The sequence below is a fragment of the Meleagris gallopavo genome, chromosome 13 (genome assembly GCF_905368555.1).
Source record: "Meleagris gallopavo chromosome 13, MGAL_WU_HG_1.1, whole genome shotgun sequence".
NCBI lineage: Eukaryota > Metazoa > Chordata > Aves > Galliformes > Phasianidae > Meleagris > Meleagris gallopavo.
The window spans coordinates 6,667,420-6,683,159 of NC_139416.1; the positions used below are offsets into that span (position 1 = coordinate 6,667,420).

Here is a 15,740-nt window from a genome sequence, read left to right on the forward strand (position 1 = left end):
TATTCATAAAGATTTCAGAAAAATCTGATATTCTGATACTTCTGAGAAGTGAAATACACTTTTTAAAAATCAGTTACCTTACCTGAAGTGCTATTGCTTAAAAACAAATAAATGAGAAAGAAAGCAAGAAACTAAAACTAGAAATAAATAAAATCACCTGATACTGCATAGACCATGCATTGGAGTCTACACAGAGAGCGTTCTTCCAGCAAAAAGTAATCTTTTTTTTTCCCCATCAAGTTTCTTTGAATTATCTTTCTGACAGTGGATGTGTCAGCTGGTATTGGTTGTTGGCTGAAGATTATCTATTCAGCACAAGCTTAAATTAGGACAGCAGGGAACATTTCAGCTTCTCCCTTACATATAAAGCTGTCCCTTTAAATCCCAGTAAATAATTTTTATTGGTAAGAGACCTGAAAGATTAAAAAAAAAAATCAACAACAAAAAAAAACCATGCTGAGTGATTGATACACACTGCTATTGTTAAGAGGCAGCTGACACCAGCTGGCCTCATGCTTCATCCAACTTGCCCATTAAACCTGCCTCACTGATCTGAATGTTCCCATATAGTAGGGTCTCACAAAATCTTGGAATCTTGTCAAAGCACACAATCATAACTATTAAATATAGTCCATAGTTGTATTGCACAGGGAAACAAAAAATGATTACTGAAAAACTAAAAGGTACAAAGCTTTGCTGAGTAGCATTAGCACTTGAATGTTATACAGTAAGAGTGTCTTTCAGGAGCAATCCTGGTTGAGAAGTGCTCCTTTCATCCTTTAATCTCCTCAGCAGCTAAGCCTTATCAGATTGCAAAATGACCTATTTAAACAAATAATAAAATAAGTAGAAATTATATAGAAAAAGGGGTGGTCGGAGAACAAAATGAGAAAGTAAACGTAGCTGATAAAGTGGCTGAAGCCACCACTTTTGTGTTATGTATTGATTCTCACACTTAATTTTTTCCATTTGATTGATGACAATGGTGTTTCATGTCAGCTCAAGCAACAATAATATTTTACAAGTATGTTTGTGAGAGCTGAACTAAATGAGAACAATTGGATCAGAAGGCCCACAGTCACATTTCTTTGATTTAGTGAAGCAGGAGCCTATCTTTATTGTGCTGTTGCTAAAACCATCAGTAATTAAAGCTGAGTGCTTAAATCTTTGAAGTTCATCAAAAAACATGTCCAACATGCTTGTTTACTGCTAGAGATTTGCTAAACCTTCAAGTCAACCAACCCAGCAAAAGTGGTCCTAAGAAAATCTATAGAACCTCAGTATTTGTTTAAAATAATTTTAGAGAAAGATCCATTTTCTTTAAGCTAGGATTCAGCAAATAGCTCCTAAATTGTACAAGCAATGCAGAAATATTTATATTAATATAATATTAATATAATAAATAATTATTATGCTTCCCATGTTAATTTTCTGCTGAAATGGATGAGGATTACATTCAAGTAATAACACCAATTAAAATAACAGTGACATCTGATTAGAGAAACAAAATATGAGTATATATGCAGGGCCAACGCCATGCAGAAACACTCCTGAGGAATTTATTTAAGTCTGAAGAGGATTTTAAGCATACTCTTAAAATTAAGTACGTTCTCAAAGGTTTTGTTGAACCTGGGATCAAAATACTGCATTTAAAAAATAATCATGCAATTTTTGGACTTCCTCTTTAATATCTTCATTAACACAGAAGTGATGAGCTCTGGTATTATTATATTGCTACTTCTAGTAATAGTACTTTCCTTTATAAGGTCAAGATTTCTACTTTTTTCCTGTATTAAAAAAAAGTAGTAACTTGTAATCTCTCCCTGAACCAGTCTTCTAGACCTAACCTCTGCTTAACATCATCTTGAATTATAAGAATTTCACCTGTTTTTCAAAGTTACACAACCATTGAGGATCTCTGTAACTCACCAGTACTTGTCACTATGAGGCAAATTAACATTTGTCCGTATGCAGTTTAAGTCATTAATTTAAATAAACTGTGACTGGGAAAAAATATCTTTTGTCAAGCAAGGAAGTTCAAGGAAGGAAAGTTTGAAGGAAAAAATACACAGTAGGAATTCACACTGAAAATGTCCTATTAACAGCTTACTTCTAAGAGGACAGCATCAGGTCTCATTTTTAACCCTGCTCCAATAACAGTTGAGTTTTTCATGTTTACTATGCTACAGTTGTACTACTGCTAGTTCACTGTATTTTGGTCATCATTAATGGCTTTTTAAGAAAATCATAGAAAGTAGTCAGTTCAGCTGTAAGGTTGTAATTTACACCATGTCACAGCTGTACAGGATGTGACCACAGGATTGTCTCTTCCTCTGCTGGTCGTGATCTACATGAGAATGAGGTCTTGAGATCTATTATAAGAATGATTAATATCACCCTAGCAAGGATCTTAGTAGCAATTACCTTCAACTGTTTTATCATATTTTTCCAAAACTATCCTGTATCCTGTTGAATTTCAGAATACCAGTTTTTAATCAAATTTTAACATGACTTATCTGCCAGTTTTGCCTTGCTTCTTGTAGAAGTACATTTTTAGTTTTTTTTTTAAGTCAGTTTCTCCATTTTTTATCATTTAAAAATGTACTTATATTAAATGAAATATGCTTGAATAATTAGTAATGTTTTACAAGTGCTTACAAGTGTTAAAATGATTTTCATTATCTTTAAGCACCTGTTATATTTTTCTCTTATGAAGAAGCAGTAAGGAGTATTTACTACTTAGCTACTATAATTCATATACAAAATTATGACAGTATAAAGCAGAAAAAAAGAAAACAGTAATAGAAAAAATAAATTTCCATGAATAAATGCAGTCTTTTCTGGTATTTTCTTTGTTCTAGAAATTTCCACAAAACCTACATGTCTTCACAAGAACAGCTTGTCTATACAGCTCTTTTCAACAAAAAAATAAAACACTGATAATTTTCCAACTAACTCTATAGCACTGGTTAACTTCTGGATAGGATGTCTCATTTAAATACACAGACAGTAACTCTATGTGGGTGATTATGATGGCAGAGTACCACCAAAATTAATATGATTTTTCTGTAAGGTGACAATTACTGCAGGGAAACAGTTAAAATAAGACCCAAACTCTTCTCTATGAGGTACCTACTGGGTACTACTTTTTGCTTTCCAGTAGCTGTGTTTCAAAGGGACTCTGAGATACCCAGTTCTGAAGCTCTTAGAGCTGATTGAGGTTGTCCAACATAATCTTTTAACTTTTTATTTAAAACTCAACAGTGGTAAGGCATCCTGTTTAGCTAATCATGTTAGCTAATAATTTAAAGCCATACTCGACAGAGCCTTAGAAAATACAACATTGTCACACTGTGTTAGTAAGCCCACTACAATAGTAAGTTGTTTTTTCCCCCTCCGGTCCCCCCACTCCCCTCAGGCTATAAGTGATATTTATTCTTCAAATTTAACGCAATGTAAAATACAGTATAAAAAAAATAAGTAAACACTATAGGTTCCCTTAGAAGCAACATGTACTTCCATCTCTCCTGAGAGAATGGCAAACAAAATAAAAGTCAGAAAGACAGTCTCTATGTGCAACTGCAGCAGTATAGCAGCGCTCCATACAAGGAAAGTAATCAGCATAGCAAAATTATTTTGTCACATTTTGTTATGCTAAGAGGCAGCTGTGCTAAAAGAAAAATATAATCACTGCTTAAAATATTTAATTGGGTTAACATGAAGTCAACTGTCCTAAATAGGTGAGATAATTAACTGGCTCACATCTTCAAACAATAAAAATGACCTTTAATTGACCACATTTGCTAACCACTGTTCTTTCATCTTAACCAAGTTAGTAAAATGGCAGTTTAGTACCATCAGTGTTCGACTTAGAATGAGGTAGTGAGGCAGTAAGAACATTGAGTGGTAGCTAACATTTTGTCATTCACACAGTAACAGAAAAAATAAGAAATAGAAAAAAAAGAAATAAAGGAGTCTTTTCTTTGCCAGGAGTAGATTCTTTGATGAGTAACAGAGTGTGGAATTTTAATTTTCAGGAAACTACAGATGTATCTTTCCATACAAGGACTCTCCAGCAGAGCATCCTGATCTGTTAGAAATGCTTTTTTTTTTCCCCCCATCCTGATGACCAAAAACCTTCTCAGGATAAATGAGCTCCAATATGCTCATTCTGAGATATATCAACTGAGATACAGTTCTCAGTATCGTAAAGCATCTTTCTTAGTAAAATATGAAAACATTCAAGGTTTCTCTAACACTCTCAGGGTAGTTGTAATGCTAATTCCAATCTCATTCTTTTTACATGATAAATTTAAGTCTGTATAACAACAAAAATAGAATTTAACTACTTCTCAGAAACTAAATCTCTAATATTTCCAAATATTTTCTGGGGATGAGCATGGCAGATTGAATGGAAAGCTGATTTTCTCATTTTAAGTGTTCACCTGGTGGATCTGTGAAGCTGAATGTTGGTTACATGCAGTATCTGGACAATATGGTAAATATGCTGTAGACTTTCAGGTATTTCCTAAAGCAAAAGACTGATCCACGCACTGAACTAGATGATACAGATCCAAATTTTGTGCTTTGTGTGTTACAGAGGACTAAGCATCTTATAAGTCAGTATGGACACATCTGTTATAAGATGAAATGGGGGTCCCTGTCCAATTGCTGCCCTGTACTGGCATGTAAATACACAAGAAAACTGAAACAGAGCAGTAACTTTAGAAATGCTCTCTAAAGCTGTAAAACCTGTCTTTTGGCCAGTGTGCTTATACTGACTTGAGTTCTATCACAGGCTCAGCTTATGTAAGTTCAGGACTCTCTGCTCAGTGAGGCACATCCATACAGAGAGATGCCCTCCCTTACTGTGCTTGCATTTCTCCTCTCTATTTGTAAAATCAGCTTTCATTGTGACTCTTCATGTTGTGGAAATGAGTTTTGTCAGCAACAAGAGCAACAGTTTTCCTTTCAGACATAGTCAGTATGCCTCAGCAGCATGGAACCTGCACTTCTGCACGATGCAGACATTTCTCATTTCTATTCTGCTGGGACAGTGCAATTCTTCAGTTAATCTGATTTTAGATAAAGACCCATACACCCTACGATCAGCCTGGTGTACTTTGTTTCTGATTCAAAATTGAATTCAAATCCACACAAGTGTTCCCATTGGCTCTGGCAGACTTAGGCTCAGGCCCTGTCTAAGCATATAGGAACTCTTTCTTACCTCACTTGATCTGCAAAACAAATCAGTTTGTTAATATGCTATATGGTACTGTGCAAAGCACAAATAGTATACAGAGCAAATGCTTCACGTTTTGAGCTAGCCATAGGGATAACAATCCTGTTCATATTCACAGGTATTTTACCAGCTATGATGATATAGCACAATTAAAGTTCAGGATCATAAGAACCCTAATACAATTACTAAAACTTCATCCTGTTTTCATGTTGGATAATAGACTTGAATTACAAAAGTATCTAGTTGAAACCTATTATGGCAAATGGTAACAATACAAACCTGAGGCAAAGACATCATTAACAGAAAAGTCAGCAGCTGGTGAATTAAATACCTTTACCTACTTCCTCTCCATACCAAGCATGTACTTGCCTACCTTTAATTGTGTGTGTTTCTCAAAAAGATGCTTTGTAACAAAAATGAGAGGGCAATGTAGTGGTTTTCTGACATCTATTTACAGTGTGTCACACAATCCAGTAAGCAATTTGCCATAATGCGGGATGGAAAAAACTTCACATACAAAGAAGAAATATTTTGGCAAAGAACTGTTAAGCTCTTACTGTGATTTGAAAGCCAAACTAGTATGTAGGTTGTCTCATATTCATTTCCTGCTGTGGAACTAGAGCAGATACAAAGAGCACAGTAACACCATCCAGTAGAGCAAATTCTCAGCTACAAAAAACTTTTTCAACATAGCATCCTAGCCATGCATTTTCAGGCATTCAGCAAGTGTTGATTGCCTACTGATGCAATTTTTTTCCCCCCCACTTGGAAGAATTCAGTGACACACCTTTGCTTCATTCATACTTCCATGTCAGATGCCACTTGACAGTCTGCCCCTCTGCTGCCATCTGTCGTGCAGTAACAAAATGTAATGGAACTTTGGTAGGAAAGTTCAGTCTGCCTCTGATGTTGTAGGCCAACATAATCAAATACGAGGTATTACTTTCAGAGCAACCCTCAAACATGACTCTATAAGTGAATTATGCCACTTAATTTAGCAGTAGGTGCTGAGAAGAACAATACAAAAGCCAGCAAAGAAGAGCACATGGCAGAATTACTTAAGTTTACATCAGGAATGGAATCCCTGACTACTTCAAATAAGAGAAAGATTTACATAAACTTTTAAACCAACAACGTAAAACGTAATTTAACTAGTATGTCCAGAAAAATCCATACAAGAGATTGATAAGAGAAAATATTTCATGACATGCAATCACAGGCAATTATGCTAGAAGATATTTTTACACTACTTGATTTTAAAAGAATGGAAGCAAAAAAAAAAAATCTACAGGATATTTTGATACAGTATTTTTTATTATAAAGGTGAAGCTTAAAAGTAGAAACAACTTATTCTATAGGGAAGATTAAGTTGCCATTTACTGAATTTAGATACATTCTAAGCTGGTGTCTAGAACAGAAAATCAGAGTAAACTCCTTCAGTTTTTAGTTATAATCCAGAAACTTAAGCTTCTCAAATATTTAAGTTTCTTCAATTATGTTTATCAGTGTCCAAGCTATTAAGAAACTAAATGTGCTTAGAAAAGATTAAAGTACGAGAAATTTATTAAAACCTTCACATCAAAAAATGAAAGACATTTTTAAAGAACTGTAAATTTCTTCCCAGCAAGTTGTTTTCATGAAGTTACAGAAAGTTTAATTTTCAATGCTGTGTATCCCATACTCATCAATTTATTTTGTGATACACAAGAAGACACAAGATATTATCTTACTTAGACTGAACAACACAAAAATCTGTCAGTATGTCACGGGAGTCACTGTTACTTTTTCCAGTTTGCACCCTGTTCATTACTTCAACATGATCGTTCTTACAGCGCCATCCAGCAGAATCCTATAGCACAGAGGATCCATCTCTGTACTTCCTCAAGTATTCATGTGAGGAACTGTGAACTCAAGATGTGGGAGGAAACACGAGCCTCTTGAAGAGAAGTTTATACTACCTAAGCATGTGCTGGAGGAAGTTATCTTCCTTACAAGCAGGGAGATGGATCATACATCCCTCATAACCCTACATCATAAAGTCCCTCAAAAAGATCAGATCTTCTGTTAGTCAATTTTAATTAATTACCCTATACTACCTGTAAGTAAGCATAATTACCTTTAAGGGGAAAAGGACACAGAGCTAAATACCAGCCTGATAATGTACGTAGATGGACTTATTTTATTTTTCCAAATAAAATGAAACACTAAGTAAGAGAAGAATTTCGTACAGCATACAGACTAGACTGGTGGAGCAAGTCAGGAAGTGTTTCTGCTTATCTTACATCATAAAAAATGCAACTGAAGATTGAAACTTTACCTATTGGATCCTGTACATGTAAATTAATTCTTTTACTTGTCAAAATAATATCAAAACTCTGATAGAAAGAACAAAATGTTCTTTTAAAAAAAATCAAACAAGACAGCTAGGATTTGAAAAGGATAGACTTTCATTACGTTGGAGACCTCAGCAATCTTGCAGATATATTCATGAATTTATCACTAAAATTTTTAACAAATCACGCATTTTTCAACGCCACTTTCTCAAAAGAGTACAGCGAATGTTTATTAAAGCATAGATCTTCAAACTGTACATCGGGAATCTCTTTCACACACAGTTAACTGGATGAAATGTGTGACATTAAAGTTTCTGTAATCTGCCAAAACCAAAGACAACTGTGAGTAGATACTAGCAGTATGTCACCACATACTAACAGAACTAAAATCTGTTAATGAAACTACTATACACATCATAAACAGCGGGAGTTTTGGAATGCCAAGCAGCTTTTAAATTATTAGCACTAATTAGCCAAATCAAAAAAAGATCAGGAAACATATTAGAAGGGAAGGCAAGTCTACCTGCATTGCTGTGTCAAAATTACATTTCCAAACAACCAATTAGTGAAGAAGACCTTTCAGCCCAATAAGCCATATGTAAAGTGGGACGGCTTCATTACAGTGGCTTCCTAATTAAAATGTAAAGGCTGCTGATCACTGCATAATTAAACAACGTGTCATGTGTTTTCATCTGGCAATCGCAAGCAGCTAGGCCTAAAATCATTAATGACTAAGACATCATCTAAATGAGTCCAGAGATTGCAGAACTACGTTCTGTCAGAACGGAGAGCATCCTATGGTCATTATGGAGATAATATCCTCCAAAGGGACTTTTATGTACAAAATGGTGAGGTTCTCTCTCTCAAAATGACTGACTTTTTTTTTTATATCCAGCTTTCTTACTAATTAGCCTAAAAGAAAAGGGCTAGCAGGGCTAATTAACTTCCAACTACTATAATCTAAATACGAAGCTACAGAACCAAAGATTTTCCCTGTGGATATTCTTAAAGTATTTCATAAGCAAAAGCTCTGGTATTGAGAAATCATTTGTTAGGTAACCTTATGCCTTGATTGAGTACCCCTTATGCAGCTTCTCAGTTTACAGAAAGCCTGACAAGTAAAACCACTTGCAGCAATAGTTCTCTGTGTCCCTGCACCAAAGACAGGCCATTCACTGCGTCAGCACTCACTGATGATGCAGAGGAACACTAAGAAGCAAACAGTAAATTTGTAGCTCTGTGCAATGTGAAGGGAATTGTTCTGAAAACTAGTAATACCAGTCAAGAAGAACAATATTATTGAGAAGATACATACACAAGGACTACAAGGCTTTGGCATGAGTGGATTACTCAGTGTGGGATGTGTGGAAAAACACAGATTGCTGCCTGAACAGTGACTAGCCAGAGGAAGAGAGTGTGTTAGCTTGGGAATGCAAGTAAACCACCTCTAGCTTCTGCATGTAGCTAGAAGAAACTTGTCTGTGAGAAACTTGCTTGCAAGGAACTGCTCTGTAGCTATAACTAAGTCTCCTTGCTTTCTACAAGTGACCTTGCTTATCCTGATGCATGATGCTTCACTGTCTCCTGCTGATATATATATGGCCACAATACCAAGAGATGGTGCAGACACCTTGCCAGACGCCACCAGAGTCTGCTAAAGGTAATCCCAGGGCAGACCGTATACCGGTTGGCCATTGCTGGAACTTGGCAGAGGTTCTACTGGCCAGCCACCTCTGGTAATGTAGGAACTTCTCTATTAAACTGATTAATCTGAGCTCACTTCTGCATATTTTCTTCAAGATCAGTAAACCTTACACAGAAGCACTGCTCTGTTTGCATTACAAGGGGAAATGACTATCCAGTGGATAAAATATAAAAGGATCGCATATCTTTTTTTTTCCCCCTCTCTATAAGAGAGAGTACTGTTAATGTAAGGATATATTTGTAGTTGATCATTTCTACTCAAAGTCGATGTATTTGTGAGGTTGCCTAATTGATGATATAAGATTACACAAAAAAATTTCAGGTGCTTTCACAGACCACATTACATCTGGACATTCTATATTCATTTTTAAAACATAGCATTAAACAAAAAAACAACAACAAACAAGAAGTCCCTTTCTAAGGAACTTTATTTAATGGCTTTAAGAGTTTATGCTTCAAGCATAAGAGCTAAGAATATTAAAGACCAGTGTTTTATGAAAGAGAGGTCTATTGCTAAATGTTTAACTCCAACATGGTGTTTATGCAATATTCAGAATGCCAGTTACTGTTTCTTCCAGAAAAAAATTGTATCATATCAGGAAATCTTGAAACACACTGTAAATATGAAGTATCAAATGAAATTCTTATTAAACTTCAATAGGTGTATTAAAGGCCTTGCACAAGTAGACAACATCAGTTGCCCTTCCTTTGTCCAGCATCACACAAATTCTTTATATCGTTCACAGAATCAACCAAGATGGAAGGTATTTTTCAACATGGAATTAAGTTCTATACCTATTAATAAGTCTACTTCTAATTTTTAATATTGAAGTGTGAGTAGACATCCTTTTTCTTCTCTATGTTTCCATCTAACTACAATTTACACACAGTTCTTCCTCTGCAAAGAGCAATCTGCTGACATTTCAAAGTCTGCTACACAGCCCTATCCTTTCCATATTCCACATAACTATTTTTTCAGTTTTTAATGCATCAATCATGCCACAGTTAATGTTATCCCGTAGACAGACACATTAACCAGGGCTAAATGTGTCTTTCCTATATAATGTATTATTTGCAGTAAACCACTTGACTTAAGTGCATAAGCATATTAAGTGTACCAGAAACAGTTCCTTCATTCCCCTGCAGCAGCTAGATACATTTACAGTGTTATACATACTTGATTTTGAAAAAGAATGTGTGCTGTATGTGTACATTTCATTATACAAATACATGCCTTTTCTCAATCTCATTAAAACTGCAGCAGCACAATTCCATTTAATGAACTTTTATAAGAAAAAAAGCAGCAGCAGTATTCCCTAACTATGATGAAAGAAGTGAACCATAGCACAAAAGTGGTTGTGAGACTTCACCTGCTACATGACATCACTAAGCTGACTGAGAACAGATAACTTCCAAAGCATTTCACTCAAAGCAGCATTCAACTACTTTCAATCCAAAAAGCATTCAGAATGGCAGACATTTGTATCTTTTTCTTGTCTCTCAAAAGTTTGCTTTCTCAATGCTCATTCTTTTCCCATAGGACACTAGAACACTGGAAGTCTGGTACCCAATGAAGAATACAAATTCTGACAATAAATATGAAGCTTCTAGAGAGCTCAGAAAATTAGTGGTAGAAACAATAGTCTATTAGATACTTTCTTCCCCACTGTCACCCTTCCATAAACCAACTCCACAGACCTACTAACTTACAAGGATGGTAAAGTACCAATTAAGGATCCTAGATCTATACAGATCATAAGAAAAGGAAATGCTATACAATTTCACTTATTTCTCAGGGATGGAGAAAAGGCAAAGATTCTGTACATATACCTCTCATTTGTACCTTTTCAGTCATATTCCTAATAGCGGTTTGCATTTGCTTTCTTTTCAGAAGTATTAGTAAGCAATGTGTAACAACACAACAGCTCCAGGAAGTATGACTTTATGAAACTTCATAGTAGAAGAATAATCAGGAATTGGGAAAAAAAACTCGGGATTATTAAAGTTTGACAAAATCATTATCCCCTGTGCTGAAGGTTGAGACTCATGTTAAAAAAAAAAAACAAAAAAACAAAAAAAAAGAAAAACATGATTCAGAATGTTAGCCTTCCCAAAGGCAGAAAAATCTGAATGCAATCACTTCATTACTGGGAAACTGGTAGCACTGGCAATGGTGCAAAATATAAACAATAAAATACAGCCTATTATTTTTATATAGCTAAATATTCTTGAAGCATATTGAATACAACAACAACAACAAGAAATTTAGCATTGTCAGCTCAGAAAGGTATATGGTATAACAATAAGTGGAAGCAATATATACTAAAGGGCTGATAGTAGTTTTCTTTTGTCTACAGTTATTCTAAAACTGCTCAGTCATTGATCCAAAATCTATTCTCATTTATACCTTGATAGCTTCTCACTGCCATCCAAGTACAGGACATAGTAACCACTGAAGATTCCCTTTATGCTTGGTTTCTAGGCAGTATACTTTGGATAAATACTCCAGGTATTTCTTTGCATCTTTCCTTCACCCTTACCAAAATATTTATCACAGTAAGCTGATCTTATCACATATAATATAAACAACAATACAGGACTGTTAGACAGTTAGGTAAACATGCACTTCACGATACTGAAATATATACTTAAAAGTTATCCTTCTGAACTCAGAATGCATAGTTACCAACTCTTCTGAGATCAAAGTTGATATCACAATGCTGAGTCTGTACAATAACAAAGAAAAAAACGAAGAACCATTCTGGAGCATGCCTAACAGGCAAGCTCATAAAGATAAAAATGTTTAAATAGATAGGAGAAAAAGAAATGTTCTGGCCTAAAAATCTCTGAAAAAAAAGTAATGTGAGTGGAATTACTTCCTTATCCTTACGTGCAATTCTTTGCCACCCCAATTATGTCTTCATTATATCTTGAATATTAGTTGGAAATATAACAGGTATACATCTAACTGTGACCCATTAAAACACAAGATACTGGATTAAAAAGTTCACACAACTTCCAGCATCTCAACACATTAAAATATTGGAATAATTCTAATGTACAAGCAAATTCTATGCCACTCTAATTCCACTGCTTTATGACTTTCTCATATTTTGCCTAGCAATACTTGTTAAGAAAAATAATTCACTGGCAACAGTGGGGAGAAAGAACAGAAAATCCTGAAGTTTCCTAAGTGCAGTGAATACTGTTTGCCCTGAAAAACTTATTCATCGTATTTTCTGACCATCCCTACCAATATAGTCTCCTATTATTTCCTTTTGGTATTCAAATTAGATATTCAAAAGAGTGTTGTATTGACATCGTCAGATGTTTATACAGAATGATTTTAGATCACTTTGGCAACAGTATTTACTAAAAATGAATTGCACCATTTCAGGGAATCAAATAAAACAGAATTTAGTTCTGTATTGTACCTCTTTATGGACAGAATGTCCCAAAGCACTTTATAACACAGCAGCTTACTGACAGCACAGTGAGTACAAGAAAATGCAGTAAACAACATTTTCAGCAAAAGCTCACAAATTCATAAGCAATAGAAATTCTTTCATTGAGAAGACTTGTTGCCCAGGAACACAGGGTTTATTTCTGTTCTTATTCACAAAAATGACCTGAGACAAGTTTTTCTTCAACAAGATAAGGATCCTCTTAGACTCTTCACATCAAATGTGTTAACTGGTTTTACTTAGGTGGTGTGAAAGAATTCATCTTCCAACAGAATATTGCAAATTGAAGCTTGAACAAAATAGTAGTGAAAATATTGCTACAATGCAGGCATCCTAATGTTTTGTGTAACCAATACTGCCAGACTTCCTGGAAAAATATAAATATACATACACATCTCTGCTGATGACAACACAACATAAGATTCCTAGAGCAGAATCAGTTTAATTTATATCAGTCAGTGAAATAAGAAATTTATGCCTACAAATACATATTATATGCGTACACACACATTGCTAACAGATGTTGTATCACAGTTAACATACAGTAAACAATAGAATCTAAGTTGCAGAACTCAATAGAAATGAGACAGTCATTCTGGAATTCTTCATTCAAACTCTCAGTAGTTTGTGAAGAGACAAACAGAGCTACAAATTCTTGGAAAAAGGAATTTTTCAGATACAGTCATGTACTTATCTTCATTATATCATGATTGCAAGTATCAAGATCCCCAAATTTTAGCTTCAGAGGTGGGTACTTAAATATAATTTCCTGTGGAATTACAATCACATAACTGCTCATTTTACCTAGCTCACAGAAACATTAATTTCCAAAGTCAGCTTCGCCTTTCTCTGCTCACATTCCTACTGTCTAACGCTCCACTCCATTAACAGATCACTCCAATTGCTGTTTGTAATTCCATCTAAAGAGACTTTATTGTCTGCTCTTGCAACAAGTTTTGGTTTGTATGCATGGTGGTGGGAGGTGCTATTGGAGAGACTTTGATTGCCAATTCCAATCAGGTTCTTGAGTTGAAAGGCATTACTTTTGTAGCATGGAACGGACATTCTGGAGAATAACCACGGTTTAATATTATTGTTTCTATTTAAAATACCCAACATTAACATTTAATGAAATTAAAAGCACTTGGAGCAGTATATCCACTAAGGGTCAAAAAACAGCATTCTAGAATCTAATGGAAGCCTTCCTTTATGCTAGTGCTATCCAAATCATTATTTGTCTTTGCTTCAGTGCTGCCTCCAAACTTAATTACTTGCCTTCCCTTAGGGCTCAAACTGAGGCAGCTTCAAAATGAGGGTGGCTTATATTAAATATATTTTAATTACTGTCTTCTACAACTGTAACAGTAAAGGTGGTTCTGATAGTCAAAGGGAATGAGTTTTCATTCACTGAGATGAGTAAATAGTCTCTTTTGGACATATAATTTATTTAAAGCATGAGCACCAGGTATTTCTGTATATAACTACTTTAAAAAAAAATAAAACAGGAACATCCATGGAAATTGCTATCCTTACAGACCTAGAATTCTCAAAAAAAAAAAAAAAGCCAGAGTACAACTTCTTTTCTGGCTGGCTGCATTATTATTAAAAAAAAAAAAAAAAAAGGTATTAAACCATTCTGATCTGTAGAAATTCAAGCTGCTGTGTAAAAGACCAAAAGCCAGTGCTGGAAAAGGGTATTGCTTTTCAAAGTAAAATTTGGAAGAACAGGAACATTTTCACATTTAATTTTTTCAACATACTCAAAAACATTTATGACTTATTTGATTTCATCTGAAGAAAAAAAAAAAATCAGAAAAATGTTTCATTCTCTCAATAAGTAAAATAATGCCTAAATACCAACAAGTTTTTGCAGCTATGAAATAAAACAAGTGGACCTTCATACAGTCATGAAGGTGCAGAAGAATATATATATATGAACCTGTCAAATCCACAATCTTTTAAACAACACTATCTACTACAAACCATGGCAATAGCAGAGCTTTGCTTCAAATACATTGGATGAGAGAAAATCTAAGCAGATTTTCCTGTGATGAACATGAAGCAAATTGTAATTTCACTGAACATTCAAGTTTAGTCGGTATGGGGTTTGGATTTTTTGTACTTTTTTTAAGTAATAAAAATAAAATTTGTTTGAAAAAAATAATAGTTCAGTCCATCGGGTTTTATTCCCCCCCATGCAACAGATACCTGCACTCATTGCACCTCTGAATATAGCTATGCAATTTAAAAATAAATGAAAGAAAAAGGAAATAACAATAAAGATTTAAAACATTCACCAGAAGGGAACACAGGTAAAGGAAGAAACAGAAAAGTTAATTATTTAAAAATGAACAGGCGGTTACCATAGGAGATAAGGATAGTGGGAAGAACAGCATCTTTTCACCTTTTCTGTACATTTTAAAATGAAACAACAACAGGCATACTGTAAGAACACTCTTAACATTCTATTGGATACAAACATTACTAGGCAGCTGATGGGAAGCTAAGCAAACTGAAAATGATCATACACAGAGTTGAAGTCACTTGGAAAATATTTTACGTATTTTAGCTAACTCTAAACTTCATTTTCTCCAACCCTGCATTACAACTATCTGGGAGTTTTGAGGCTTGCATATTTACTGTCTGAACTATTTTGCTATTTCTGGATTAACTCACTTATCCATAGTGACAGTTGGCATTTTCCTTTAATAATAATATAAAAAAGATCTTGGCATTAAAACTTACAGTAAAAGCAGCAGTTCTTCTCAACAAAGTTCTTCTCAAACTATTCAGAGCATGGTCCCCTTCTTTATATGGAGTAAGCATTCCATATATTCTGGCATTCTAGAGCTACAAAAGAAAAAAGAATCAGGATCAAAATCTACTACACCTTCTGACAATCATTAATATATCACTAAGAAAATGATTTCAAGACCACTGAATTTAAAGGCAGCCATCTTAAAGACATAAAATGCCTTCATGCTCTTCAGTCAATCA

General features: G+C 34.7%; 1 protein-coding gene across 3 annotated transcripts in view; it reads right to left on the reverse strand.

Moving 5' to 3' along the window:
• LOC109369780 (uncharacterized) overlaps positions 1–15,740 on the reverse strand; it is a 236,482-nt gene that overhangs the window by 191,578 nt on the left and 29,164 nt on the right. For all 3 annotated transcript variants that reach the window (XM_085234932.1, XM_085234933.1, XM_085234934.1), the window contains exon 2: positions 15,489–15,593. In XM_085234932.1, the coding sequence (XP_085091058.1) occupies positions 15,489–15,569 (81 nt within the window). In that variant the 5' untranslated portion in view covers positions 15,570–15,593. The remainder of the gene's footprint in view (positions 1–15,488; positions 15,594–15,740) is intronic.